At 42.5% G+C, this 13,590-nt stretch overlaps 2 protein-coding genes across 5 annotated transcripts; one reads left to right on the top strand and one right to left on the bottom strand.

The window, feature by feature from the left end:
- Nucleotides 1-1,538: 1,538 nt before the first annotated feature.
- Nucleotides 1,539-5,531, top strand: si:dkey-5i3.5 (uncharacterized protein LOC565091 homolog). Of its 4 annotated transcripts, none has more exons than XM_047034223.1 (4): nucleotides 1,539-1,740; nucleotides 2,375-2,681; nucleotides 3,657-3,903; nucleotides 4,065-5,531. In XM_047034223.1, exons 2-4 carry the CDS (start codon nucleotides 2,451-2,453, stop codon nucleotides 4,424-4,426), a joined length of 840 nt encoding a protein of 279 aa, XP_046890179.1. In that variant the 5' UTR covers nucleotides 1,539-1,740; nucleotides 2,375-2,450; the 3' UTR covers nucleotides 4,427-5,531. The 4 variants fall into 4 exon arrangements, with proteins under 4 accessions (XP_046890179.1, XP_046890180.1, XP_046890178.1 ...); XM_047034224.1 differs by lacking the exon at nucleotides 1,539-1,740 and adding an exon at nucleotides 1,755-1,823; XM_047034222.1 differs by lacking the exon at nucleotides 1,539-1,740 and adding an exon at nucleotides 1,877-2,022.
- swap70b (switching B cell complex subunit SWAP70b) lies at nucleotides 5,150-13,501 on the bottom strand. Its single transcript, XM_047034220.1, has 12 exons — nucleotides 13,347-13,501; nucleotides 12,747-12,887; nucleotides 10,427-10,600; nucleotides 9,578-9,805; nucleotides 9,065-9,211; nucleotides 8,752-8,860; nucleotides 8,215-8,396; nucleotides 7,420-7,527; nucleotides 6,935-7,101; nucleotides 6,130-6,328; nucleotides 5,789-5,885; nucleotides 5,150-5,646 (listed from the first exon to the last, which is right to left on the bottom strand). Exons 1-12 carry the CDS (start codon nucleotides 13,440-13,442, stop codon nucleotides 5,525-5,527), a joined length of 1,770 nt encoding a protein of 589 aa, XP_046890176.1. The 5' UTR covers nucleotides 13,443-13,501; the 3' UTR covers nucleotides 5,150-5,524.
- Between the last annotated feature and the right edge of the window lie 89 nt (nucleotides 13,502-13,590).

Raw genomic sequence — 13,590 nt, 5'->3', positions numbered from 1 at the left:
TTGATTGTGCACGCACGCACACACCCAGCCATCCACACACACACAGACACAAACACTAGTGGAAAACACTAGCCAATGTCACCGAGAACAAATGAGCCTCATTGGCTAGTGGGTGGTACACAACTCTGAGTTAAGATCAGATCAATAAATAGTATTTGAAGGGGGAGGGGGGTCCTTTAAAGGTTGTACAAACCAAGACACAGTGCTAGAAGCACTATACTCTACTAATATGCATTATGAAATAGTAGAGAGGAATTGCATAAATCTCAGCATGTAACATACAGAAACATAGTAATATAGTACTTTTAGGCTATAGAACTGGATATGTCTGTGCTTCAGTTGATTTGGGAGCTTATTTGGTAAAAACTTTTGCCACACTGGTCAGTGTGTAGTTGGTGTGTATCAAAAGAGAGAGTGTGTGTTTCAGTTCTTGTTAACATGATATTCTAATGAGTGAGGCAATGTCGCCGATTGCCATTCACATGACTCTCTATCCCTGTTGGTGATGAGTCATCACTGATGGCCTGCTATAGCAACATCTTCAGAGATCTGTCCTCTTTCACAGTGTTCTGTGCTATCACCCCCCCCCCCACACACACACACACACACCCCTCCTCAGTCCTAATCTCCTCCACATCTCCTCACATCTATGCTCAACCTACACTACCACCACCACTCTGCCCCCTCCCATGTTGACTGATGGCTGTTCATTTCCCAGTGGGGGAAGTCCAGACCCATGTCCTAATTCAATTCCTTATTGGCTGACTCTAAAATAGATGCTGTTCCACATTTAGTTTAAAGGCTGCGCAGAGTAAAGTATGAGGCATTAAAACTGATTGGTTACATATTTTCCATTCAAATGTGCCTGTGGATTATCAATAAAAAGCATGAGAAGACAATAATTATTCTTGAAACTTGACTTCAATAAAGTGCAGTGTGTACTCGGCGGCAACGAAAAGATCCTTTTATCGTTTAAGCGTAAATTTCTCCATAATTTCTGAGAGAAGAGACCTCCAGGCTGGTTGTGGCTGAACCCTGTCTGATGACAGCACAGGAAGCCACCAACCCAGCGGAACTGAGGAGTCCAGAGGGGAACAATACCTGGTCAAACAAATGAGCTCAGCTCTGTGCATGGCCAACAACCCCCACATCTCACTGGCTACACACACACAGATGGTAGCCTAGCTGGCCCCTGTTTTTACAAGTCATCCCCATGCCCATTACATAAAGTACATGTTATAATAATGAAAAATAATAATTCATTTAATTTATAACGCACTCTACATTCAGCTGAATCTCAGAGTGCCACAGTACACAGCAAGCACATAGTTATAAACCAACTATAATAAAATAAATTTTAAAAGTAAGAAACACCTTCCTGAATAGAAAGGTTTTTAGGCCAGTCTTAAATTTGTCCAATGTCTGTGTAGCCTTTAGGTGGTCAGGGAAGCTGTTGCATGCTTGTTGTAAAATGTGTTTGTGTCCGTTTCTAGGCTATTGCATGACGAACAACCACAAGAGAAGAGCACATGCGTTTTTCCCTGTTCTTCGCTTATTTAAGACTAGGCTAGGCTAAACTAAGCTCGCAGTTTCTTTCGCGGCATAAAATCGACAAGCGCAACAAAATGTGAAAGGGGCCAAGCTGAAAAACAAGTTATAAAATCAACTCAGTGATCAGTTATGAAACCATATCAAGGCGTAAAGTGGTTTAGACAGATGTAGTTAACAAGATAATTAAAGGTAGGTAGCTATTATGTAATAGATTATAATAAAATGCTCTAGCTGTATATATAGAGAGAGCAGCAAGTCGCTTATTTTGAATGGTAAGTATTGTAGGCTACATTGCATAATTTGGGGGCGGGCCAAAGTTGTTAGATGCCCGGTGTGCATGGGTGAAGTTCGACCTATCTAGCTAACTATAACCGATCGTGTAAATCGCTTTTCATGTCATTATGCACGCATATTTTAGCATACCGATTAAATTAGTACTTATCACTTTCAATCGTGATTGATTTCAGAATAGTAAGTCTCAACTCGAACATTGTGATTACTACTACTACGGCGTTGTGGCAAGTAGTCGATCTGGACTAGTTAGGTTTATTTAGGTTTTTGTTCAATTGTGGCTGTTGGTGTAGTTTTCCCTTGCATTTGTTTTTTTCGACAACATCAATAGCCTGCTAGACAAGTTAATTTGTTGTGATATACCTCAAACATTTCAATGGTGTCTCGTCTACTAATTATGGCACGGATAATTGAGCTACCATGCAATTAAAGTTTTCACCGTTCCATGCTTAGATTTAAACGTAGATAAGAGCGTCTGCTAAATGACTACATGTTAAACATTTTCCCGCTTTCTTTCATTTTATTAATGAAGTTTTCCCAGCGTCTTTGAACCCACCCTTTCCAACTGGCTCCCTGACCTCCCGTGTTAAGGACGTCTAGCTGTCACCATGCTACCCCGGGTCATCAGTAGTGGGGTCACAGCTCACCGAATCAGCAAGAACATCACCTTCTACCTAAACGAGACGGCTGCCCTTGAACCTTCCGGAACCCCAGCCCCTGTCAAAGCCAAACCTCTCCTTCTGATGATGCCGTGGTTGGGGTCTCAACCCCATGCTGTGGCCAAGTACTGTGACATCTACTTCCGCACTGGCTTTGATGTGCTCGTTGTGGAGAGTGAGGTGAGCAGGCATTGTGATTCATGTTGGGCAAGTTACTCAGGATGGATAATAAGTTACTTTTTACTCACTACTTAAAATGATAACAATTGCTGTACTTATTAATTGGTATCAAAAGCACTCAGTCGCAATATTATGTTACTTTAGCAACTTGCTTTCCAAAGAAGTGATGCAGCCTCTCAACTCTTCCAAAACACCACATTTAGGCTGATTCTTGTTGTGTAAAGCTTTTTGTTTGGTTCTTTTTGATCGGACATATCAAGCAAAATCCTAATCTTCAGAAGGGAAACAAGGATTGTATCTCATTAGCAGAAACTTCTCAAACCTTAAGACAGTTTGTTCCTTCTAGGCGTGAGCACCAATCTCCTAAGCGGCTCCACAGGTGCGCTAAATGGGGTCAGTGATGTACTTCATGTAAAGAAGTTATAGATCTGGTTCAGTGTCTCAACCTCATACACCCCCACAGTGGCTACAAATTAACCATGCATTCCATCTTAATCTGAATTTTAATCTCAAATGGGCCTGCCTCTGAGTCTTTTGTTGCGGCTTTGTTGCGCTCCAAAGTTAAACTGCTGATCCAGTGAACCATTACACCCAGAAAACATGTATTGGCTGTCCAGATGAGCCGAGGTGAAAGTTTACCTCTCCGAGTTTACCTTCAATGAGATCCCGTCACCGCATATTCTCTCGTGGTAGCCAACAAACGTCTTTCTTTGAGGCTGCTTGACATAACTCTTTATGAGTTTTTCTATGTGTCGAAATTTCTATGTGTCAACTGGAGAAATGTGTCATGTCTCCTCGACCACAAACCCATTGACTAGCCTAGCTCAGACCTTGTCCACTTATCGTCTCTCTCCACCGCTGTGTACTGCTCTGAAATCCAGTCTGTTGTTTTTCTGAACTCTTCATCCAAGCAAGTTCATCTGTGCCATCACTGAATTTCACATCTCTCTCTGTACCTTAACTCCTTGCCTTCAGGTGAGTCTGTTCCTGTGGCCTCGATGGGGGCTGGACTATGGAGCACGGGTGCTAGACGTGCTTCAAAGTGAGCAGTTTGTTTCACGCCCCCTGCTCGTGCATGCCTTTTCCATAGGCGCTTTCACATTTACCCAGTTGCTGGTGCACGTGTCCCAGGACACGCTCAAGTATCAGGAACTCACCCAGAGGATTAGGGGCCAGATCTACGACAGCCTGGTGATGGGCTCTCTGGAGAGGATGGCGATTGGTGAGTTTGTCTGGACAGCAGGCCTTAATGTGTAGACGTTCAAGGGGAAGGTGGTTTAGAGCTGTGTCTATAACTGTAGTGCTTTGGTTTCAACTAATTACTTACTGAATTTCAAACCTCTAAAGTGTTTGCTCCAACATTTGGACTCTTTATCTCCTCAGGCCTAGGTAAGAACATATTCCCTCGCTTCGAGAACTTAGTGAAACACGGCAGTATGCTTTACTTTTGGGCCTTCAAACAGCACACGGTAGCATACTTCAACAAAAGCCTCAACGTATTCTGGAACAATCCGGTCACCGCGCCAGCCCTGTTCTACTTCTGTGAGAACGATGTGCTGTGCGACCCGCTGGGAATGGAAGAGATCAGTGCCTTCTGGAGGAAACGAGGAATGAGTGTCACAGAGAAGAAATGGGAGGATTCGACACATGCAGGCCACCTTAGGCGACACCCTGAGGAGTACTTGTCCACCCTGGAGAAATTCCTCCAGTTCCTCAGTTTGGCTCCACTGAGGGCCAAAATGTAACAGAAGGGCACAGGACTCCAAAGAAACCTCTTTTGAGCGACAAAGTGTTACAGTGGACTTCCAAATATAAACCTAAAGTTTGACCTGGAAAATATCTGCAATACTGACTGTTTTGTAAATGACGTCACGTTTGCCTCACATGTTTCATACACAATTAAAATGTAACGTAATTAAAAAGAACCTATGAAAGAGCATGAATGTACAAAAGCAATGGTAATTTGTTCATAAGAATAAGTAATTGCTTTTATGATATGCATAAATGAACAGATTAAGAGTTGAACAAGTAATTTTGACCGTTTCAATTGTGATCTGACAAATGAAGGTAAAAAAGCATCTGAGAACTTTCAACTGTATCACAGGCACAAACATGAACATTGCACTATAATTACAAGAATCTGTGTTTGTGAGTCACCGATATCATTGACTACATCACAGGCACTGTGCATTAATATATTTTTACAGTTTATTACAGAGTTCAGTCTTCTATTTACAAGTATTAAAAACCGTAAAGTATAAAATCTTATAGTATTTCAATGACAAGACAGAAGTAGATCATAATGGTGCATACATTTTACAGTTTGCAACCATGTTTAAAGTGAAGCTATATGGAACCAAATCAGTGAAATAACTTAATATTTCAAATTTAAAGAGATTAATTCAAAACCATCAAATTCGGTGGTGTTTAAATTTCGATATTAAGTATTCAATGCGTTTTAAAATTCAAAACATGTCACTGATTTGCTTCCAGAAAACAGACTCTTTAAATTACTTTTGTTTGTGTTTTTATGGAAAGGTTCATGTAAGGTTATGTAGGTTTGTTTGAATGGTACCCAAGTAAAGGATTGTTTTTTATGCAGTAGTATGACAACGGGTTAGTGAATCACACAACAATAACTAAACTTAAACTAAGTTATTTAACTGAATTATTTCAGTAAACAAGTTGCCAGAAAAAGACCAAAATGTAAATCACCACAACGGCGTGATGCAGTGCAGAGCCAATTAAATGTGAAACATCTGTAGTACAACATTGTTGTGATGTGTGTTCATGAGTTCAGGAAGGCACTTGTGTGGACGTGTGTGTGTGTTGGGGGGGAGGTACTACTGTGCCTCTGTGGGGGGCCTGTTCCTCTTTTCCTGCCAGTCCTTCTCCCTCAGACTCAACTCTCCCTCACTGAAAGCTGCAGGGCCCCAGTTTGTCATTCTCTGCGATCCTTTGGAGCCTGAGGATGGACAAAAGAAGTGAAAGAACAGAGAGGGGGATAAAGGGTCAAAGTCTAGAGCAGGGAATAGCCTAGTCACTCCCCTTGATTGTGACATGGCGAGGGGGTCAAGAATGGGGGACGTTCTATTGACAGGTGGTACCTGGTTGAATGAGGCGGACCAGGCCCTCGTGGTGGGCCACTTTGTGCTTCCATGTCCTGGTGTTATTAGCTGCATCCTCCAGTTTCTTTATCACTTCCTGTGTCAAACCAACCAACCGCACAGACAGGAACAGCAGACAGAATCAAAGAGAATACACAGTCCGTTGAATAGATCCGTTAAGGTCATAAAAAAAAGATTTAGTTAACCAGCTTCCATTGCATTTTATTCTAAACTTCAATTTTTCTTCCAAGTCAGACATCAGAATTAGAATACTGTGACACCAAAAATTCTAGCCTAAAGGATAAACAATAGGCGTACATTATGGTAGTGAAGTATCTGACCTGGTATTGCTCTAGCGCCCCCTGTCTTTCACTCTCAAGCTGCTCCAGTTGCAGCATGGCGGCCTCCAGGGCGCTCTCCTTGGCCAGCCTGGCCTTCTCTAGCTGCTGCTTCTCTGCCTCAGTCTCAGAGATCGCCCTCTGCTGGTGGATGTGGATCTCCTCCAGCTCAGCCCGCTTGGCTACTTCCTCCTCCAGTAACCTGCCCAGAAACAAATTCAGACTTTAGTTTATTTGCTTTAAATATGTAAAACTAACACGCATACACACACTTATGGCCAAACTCAAGTAATTCGACAGTATTAAAAATGAGATTTTTCTTTAATACTCAAGGCATGTGGATATGAAAATGTTGTCTTTAAAGACAGCATTTTTGATTGCGTTAACCTCTGCAAAGAGGGTGGAAGAAATTCATGCCCTTTCTGTAAATTATTCTTGTATGCGCTTTACACCTGACGGTAAGGGATGAGGGAAATCATTTTTGAGCCTGAGAAATATGTTTCCATTTCTCTGTGTATGGTTTCCAAGATTAAACTACAACAAAGTGGTTATTTGATCTCTCTGGTGAGCTTTGCCCATTTGCCCGCATGTATTCAGGGGGTCAGATGGCAGATGGCTGAGCGGTTAGGGAGTCGGGCTATTAATCAGAAGGTTGGTTGTTGGTTCGTGCCAAATTACATTGTGTCCTTGGGCAAGGCACTTCACCCTACTTGCCTCGGGGAAAATGTCCCTGTACTTACTGTAAGTCGCTCTGGATAAGAAAGTCTGCTAAATGACTAAATGTTAATGTAAAATTTATTCCAGTCACCGGGCCTGTAGCCTGCGCACGGTCTCCTCGTCCTGCCTGGCACTTCTCTCGTCCTCTAGTGCCTCCTCCAGGCGGTGATACATGTCTTCTAATTCCTTGACCCGCTGGAGGTATTGCTCCAGCTCACTGGACTTCTGGGCCACCTGCTCCTCCATCTCCTGACGCACCTAAAGGGCCACATAGGAGGGCAGCTGGCTTCTTGTCAGGTGGTTTGACTGACACAACCACTGACACTCAAAACGAGTGGAAGAACATCACCGTCATGATTTACTCGGGTCGTCAGACACACAAACATACAAACAGTTGTAAGGGTTTTAGGGTTAAACAGGAAGCTACTAATGTGTGCGGTTCCTAAAATAAACCAGACAAGCTTAGGTTATTAAATAAGCTTATGTGGATGTATGATAACGTTGTAAGGCCCTCCCCCTCTACAGTTCTGGACAGACTCAGACAGAAGCCAACAGAAACAGAAGAAAAATGGGTACCATTTTCTCTCTCTCCAGGTCCATCCTGTAGCGGTCCTGGAGCTCTGTCTGGGTCTGCTGTCGCTTGCGCTCCTCCTCTGCTGCGCTGGCTGCCGCCTCGTCTAGTTGCTGACCAATAGCGGAGGGGTACAGTTAATACACACATGAAAAGAAAAGAAGGTATCAGCGGAACTTTGGTTGTGAAACGTCATCGTTCATTCTCATCAGAACATGAATACAGCTGTGACTGTTCATAGGACCTCTCTTACTCCAGCATCACTGGGGCAAGTTGGTGAGGTGACTATCTGGAGACAGAAGGTTTTATTGTGTACATGTAAACCCAGGGTTTAGAGGTCAACAATCTGTGTGTAAATCGGTCTGGCATGTAGGAGCGAGGGTGATGAGCACCAGGGACAAGGGCTGACCTCAATGGGACAGTGTGGTCCATACACTATGAATGTGGCACAATGGATGATCAGACAATGTGAGCTTGTTGACGTTAAGTGTGATGATTGTGCCTCGGCTGCATTGTATGTTGTAGATCACATCTGCTCAAAGCTTCACTTCTTGAGGTTGAGATTGAAATAGTTGATGATGTGACCACAAGTGAAGAACTTTTGCTTGCACACCTCATTGTGACGTGTGTGTCTTCAGTCAAAACTAAATATATTGTAATAATGTTTCTGTGCAAGGTTAGAAATGTATTCAGGGTACATTCAAGGTACATTTGTATTCTTTAAGATATTATAACATTGCGTTACTTCATATAGCCTAGTTTGCATTGTGCCTGTCAATCATTTTACAAATGAAGTTTACCTTCCTCATGGCATCCAGTTCCTGCTGCTTGTTCTCATTGGCTGTCTGCAGCTCCGTCATCCTGAGCTCCAGCTCGTCTTGCTCCGCCTGCTGTTTCTGACGGAGCTCGCGACGCTTCAGGCGCGACTCGCGATGCAGCGCTGGGCGGCCTAGCTTCAGCAGGCTAACACTCGTCTGGATGGCTGAGAAGAGATGACTGAAAGGGTCAACCGGCCGTTTTACATGCTACGCTAATCGTACAAATAATCATGGGAGACATAATCCATGTGTAGAGAACCCATCCCAATGCAAGACATATACAAAGTCATTCTACTGAAACATCACACACACACACACACACTCTGCCTTCAATCAAAAGAAAATGTTCTAACATGGCAACATATTAGACAATAAAGCTTTTTGAATCTTGACCTATTTTAAATGATTGGGAGTCATTGACTATTAAATATTCAACACAGTATTTTTGAGCGTATGATGGACAAGAGGATTTCTGCTGACTTTTGAGTTTGAAAATGACGGACCCCTTCCATCTCTTACCCTGAATCCATTCCTGCTTCCTCTTTTTATCCGATGCGCTGATCTCAAAACTTTTCTCAGAGCACTTGATGTAGAAGAGGCACTTTTTTCCTTCCTTATCCGGTAATGACTGATGGTGAAAGCATAAGCCTTTGAATGTCTTAAAGGCATACTACTTAAATGATGTGAACACCAGACCAGGGTCAAATAATTATGGTTCAGTTTACGCCAAGCAGTTTCTCAGTATCATATTTTATAAAGCCAAAATGAAAGCCTTCATATGGAATTTGGTACAAACATCACTCCAATTGGCTTTATTACAATGCTTTCTTACCTCCACACAGCAGTTCTCGTCCAGCATGATGTCCCCCTTCTTCTCCAAGAGGTCTTCGCTCACATAGTAGGCAACTGAGTCGGGCCTTAGCAGGAACCAACGCTCTATCCAGTTCTTCCTCTTGTGGCCCTTCTTCATCATGTAGCCCTCCAGGGTGAGACCAACATTGAGTGTGAGAGGACCGTACCATCTGAGGACCGTACCATCTGAGAAGTACACTCTCTGACTCCTGACATAATCAGGCTATCATGTCATTAATCTCAGATTGTGTCCAGCAATTAGATATGGCTGTGGTATGTGTGACTCTCTATCCAATTCAGTTTTATTTTATGATAACGCTCTACATAGGTTTGTGCAGTATTTTTGTCAATAACAATTGCAAACACTTGTCGGGGGGCGTCCCCCAACGACAGGAATGCAGACATTACAGCGAAAGAATTTTAGAGTGACCAATTATAATAGACCACTATGCTTTAGAACAGACATGAAAGCAAACAACAAAGCCTGTTGAACCTGTTTGAGCACATCCAGGATCAGCTCTTGGTAGACCTCGGTGATGCCCATGGAAAGTGTCTGGTGGTCCATGCCCTTGCTGAAACTCCCAGTGCCCACCAAGTGGATCAGCTCCCAAGCATTCAGACACTGCTGCTTGGCACTCAGCTCCAGCTTGTAGTCCTCGAACCTTTCCTCAACCCAGCTGCCCCCCATGGCATCGGTCAGCTTCCGTAGGAAGTACTCAATCTAATGGATACACACATCAAGATATTTCAATATCAGTATTCACCTATAAAAACATACACATATGCAGTGGAATCCAATCTGATCAACGTGCAAGAACATACCATGTTAATCTATTTCATAGTCAAAAGTATTTCATAAAAAACAACAGTGCACATTTCCATTTATAACCCAACTAGTGCATTAGTTGTATAATTGGCATCAACAATAAATCTTCAATTCAACAGGAAGCTGCAAACTTCCTTTTCTGTGTGTGCGGTTGAGCAATACTGGTCACTACAAGGATCTTCGCTACAGTATTTTTTCCATAAGGCACTGTGAGCTAAATCGCCCTTCTCCACTTCATTCTGAATGCTCATGTTTCTGTCAGTAAAGAACAAAAACAGCATTATTTATTGTCTTTGTATTCTTTATCGCATTTCTTCCTTATCATTTAAAGTCCCTAATTCCAAAGTAACTCAAACAACCAGTTTGTAGAAGCCAGGAAACTCTGGTCTAAACAATGTGTAAATGATTAACCCAACCTCTACACATAACTTAAGTGCACTGCTAACATAAGTGGTGATTAGTGTTTTTTTTTGGTGATTCTGTTTATGTGAACACAGGCCCTTCCAAGCATTTCACCTCTTCAGTGACCATGGTCAGTGGATATTTATCCTCGGACAGGAAGTTGAAGATGCACCAGATCTTGAAGGCACTGTCATCCGAGATGAGAAGGTTGCTCCTATCCAGGTTCTTGCGAGCACACAGGGTCCAGCACATCCTGTTAAAGTCCTGCCGGTCAAAGTTGTCCTGGACCTGCAGCGGGTGAAGAAGTTGGTCAGGTTGTTTACGTAGACGGACCTACAGAGGCCCATAAGACCTACAAGCTCCAGCCACTGCACCTTCCTTTAGGGAAATGACAGCAATGACAACAGGTGGCATGTAGGTCACTCAATTTAAATTGAACTAGGTAGAACACTGTTTCTTGTTTACAGGTGAATAACAGACAACATTGGATATTTATTGTATTTTCTCTCTGAAGCTCAGATTTCAGAGCAGTTGAGAAAAGGCCCTTACAAAAGCTACAATCAGTGCGGTGGAGGGGAAATGTTTTCTCCTCAGCTCTAAATACAAGCGTTTCCATAGAGACTTGGCAAGTCCAGCGTGTGATCATGTGGACAGGAGCACATCTCGTACCAAAAGCAACGCTGGGTAAGCAAACTGTCCCAGTAGGACGTTCACCACTGAGTGTGAAATATAATGCTTTCAAATAACACAATAGATCGACACCTTAATAAAAAGGCTGAGAAATCTGGTATGGCCTTTATAGATAATAAAAGACCAAGATCCATTAACAGGCAATATATTTATAATTGTGCCAGTTCGGATATCTCGGCTCAGAAGTTTGTTACAGAAGAGTCAACAAACGTTTAGCGGAGAGCAACTTGAGAAATCCTGTGTTTGCAGTCAGACAGGGGAGAGAGCACTGTTGTGAACGTAGCAGATTATCTTTCTTTCTTGTATCGACATGTCAAGTCGTCGTACTCGTCGAGTTCTCTCTGCCTTCCAGACAAGTCAATACAGGCAGTGTGGTAGTGGTATCTCTCCTCTTTCTCAATCTCTTTTCCTTCCTCCATGCCACTCACCCACTCTCTGCACCTCGACAATGGGGACTTTGTAAATGCATGCGCAGCAATGGAGGCTGTCTCTTACCACTCCACATAGCTACACATGTTGATTAGCATGCACTGGCGCGAAGAGAGAGAGGTCTCCAGGCATTGTTATCACTGACCTTGGATTGTCAAGGAGACAGAGACCTACAGAAAGAGAGATATCCCTTGTTTATCTGGGTCATACTTAGAGGAGGAGAGTAAATAGTCGAAATAAATCTATTGTGCAGACAGAACGTGTGAACTATTTATAGCTACTAACGTCTGCATTGTGGATTGTAATAACATGTTTACACACTTTAGATCTGCTCAAACAAAGATGGCAAACCAGCAACACTTGGGTCTACAAACATATAGACAATTTCCAAAGAAGAGGTGAAACAAGCAACCCCTACTTTCCCAACTATAAATAAGTATGAGGATATGAGAAAAACGTGAACACAGAAATGAACCAACCATAGCAACCTTGTGGCATGTAATAAAAGCAGGTCATGTATTTGCGGACTAAAAAATGGGGTTGTGTCTCTGTTCCACATTATTTGACCCCTTCTCTGTCACAAAAGGTCCTAATCAACCATGCATTCCAAGAGTGCACAGGGTCAAATGGGTGACAGGAATGTCATGCTCCACACAGGCAGTGCGCGCTGTGTCCAAAATGTTTTCCCAAGTGTTTTTCACTGTTAGGCTACTGCATATGCAATTTGATTGGTTAATAAATTCACTTGGATTTTTACCAACTCAGTCATTTCAGGACACTCTTGTCATCCAGTACTGAACATACTGTCATATCATACCATATTGTCTGTAGTAGTACTTGGTCACATGTATTATTGTTATGAGGGTAGAATGCCTTGCAAGAGAAGTGATTCAGTTAAGAGGGTGACACCAAGGGGTCAGAAAGGGTGGAGTTTCCCAGTGGTGAATGGGGAGGTGGACAGACCAACGCCCAAGTCTGCCTGGTGACATTGGTCACAAAAAGGCCAGGTTCATGAACATTACTGTGTGCTCTTACCCTATTTCCTCATGGCTGCAAGTCAAAAAGAAGCAGTTATGACGTAATGTCCTCTGAAAAAACTTCCCATTACCTATTCTGATTCTTCTAACATTACAAATTTGTTATGTCCATTTTGATGCCACCAACTTTCCAGTTATATTGACATCCAACCCTTCATGATGAATCACTTAATTATCACAGTAATTCTAAGCTCTCAAAGATACAAAGCAGTAAAATTATTTAAAGTAAACCTCCAAAATGTATGATCAATAACTTTACGAGGCATCGTTTATGTCACCTTGTCCAGAATAAACTTATTCAAGTAAGGCATGTAACCCTGATTGGAAACAGGTCCCTCGTCGTCATCCTTAAAGTGCTCTTCAAGAGCCACTGGGTCGTGAGGGATCCGCATCACTGTGCATAAGTTGTGGGACAGCACCTACAATGGCAGAAGACGACTTATGAGGATTTCATGTGTAACATTTTACTTCAGAACATGGTCATTTCAGGTTCAGGTTTCATTTACATGTATTTCTGCTTAGAAAATCAAAAAGTCTATATCGGCGTACTTCGGATTGCGCAATTCACTTTGAACATTGATCAATCTTAAAATTCGTTTTATTCGTTATTTAACCCAGAAATAAGACAGCTTTGAATTTGAATAAACAGCCACTGATTCACTTGATACGCACGAGTGACACGTTTATGTCTCTCACACATTATAAACCACCATCCACGGTAAAGGCAAAAATGTACAATCCTAGTTTTTTAGGATTTTTATACCCATGAAAACACAAGTAATTTGGATGTTCATTGGAAATTCTGAACTGTTAAACCTTTGATCTGCTGAGATGTTCAGATAACAAGTGGTTTCACAAAAGTATTCAGTAAATCGTACCTTTAATTGGGATTTGGACACTTTTCCGCTTTTGTCCACATCCAACGCTGTAAAAGCATGCCATATTGACTTCAGAAGTTCGTCTCGTAGTGCCATCGGTGTGTTTTTGCCAATGCTCTCTCACTTGCTGTTTTCGCTCGCTCTTGTATATTGAAAACTTCACGGAGAATTCAGTTGAGGTCACATGACATGTTGTCAGATACTCAAACAATATCAAGGGCATATAGCACCGCTCAGCGCCAGA

The sequence above is a fragment of the Hypomesus transpacificus genome, chromosome 14, assembly GCF_021917145.1.
Source record: "Hypomesus transpacificus isolate Combined female chromosome 14, fHypTra1, whole genome shotgun sequence".
In the NCBI taxonomy this organism is placed as follows: domain Eukaryota; kingdom Metazoa; phylum Chordata; class Actinopteri; order Osmeriformes; family Osmeridae; genus Hypomesus; species Hypomesus transpacificus.
The sequence above is the reverse complement of the archived record's forward strand: the minus strand, read 5'-3'. Positions and strand labels throughout refer to the sequence as shown.

Excerpts from the sequence above, each read along its gene's own strand:
- si:dkey-5i3.5 (XM_047034223.1), top strand. The coding sequence starts at position 2,451 with ATGCTACCCCGGGTCATCAGTAGTGGGGTCACAGCTCACCGAATCAGC. Across the intron at positions 2,682-3,656 it reads TGCTCGTTGTGGAGAGTGAG|GTGAGTCTGTTCCTGTGGCC; the intron begins GTGAGCAGGCAT and ends CCTTGCCTTCAG. Across the intron at positions 3,904-4,064 it reads TCTGGAGAGGATGGCGATTG|GCCTAGGTAAGAACATATTC; the intron begins GTGAGTTTGTCT and ends TTATCTCCTCAG.
- swap70b (XM_047034220.1), bottom strand. The coding sequence starts at position 13,442 with ATGGCACTACGAGACGAACTTCTGAAGTCAATATGGCATGCTTTTACA. Across the intron at positions 9,212-9,577 it reads TCCTGGATGTGCTCAAACAG|GGCTACATGATGAAGAAGGG; the intron begins GTTCAACAGGCT and ends CTCACCCTGGAG. Across the intron at positions 5,886-6,129 it reads GGGCGCTAGAGCAATACCAG|GAAGTGATAAAGAAACTGGA; the intron begins GTCAGATACTTC and ends GGTTTGACACAG.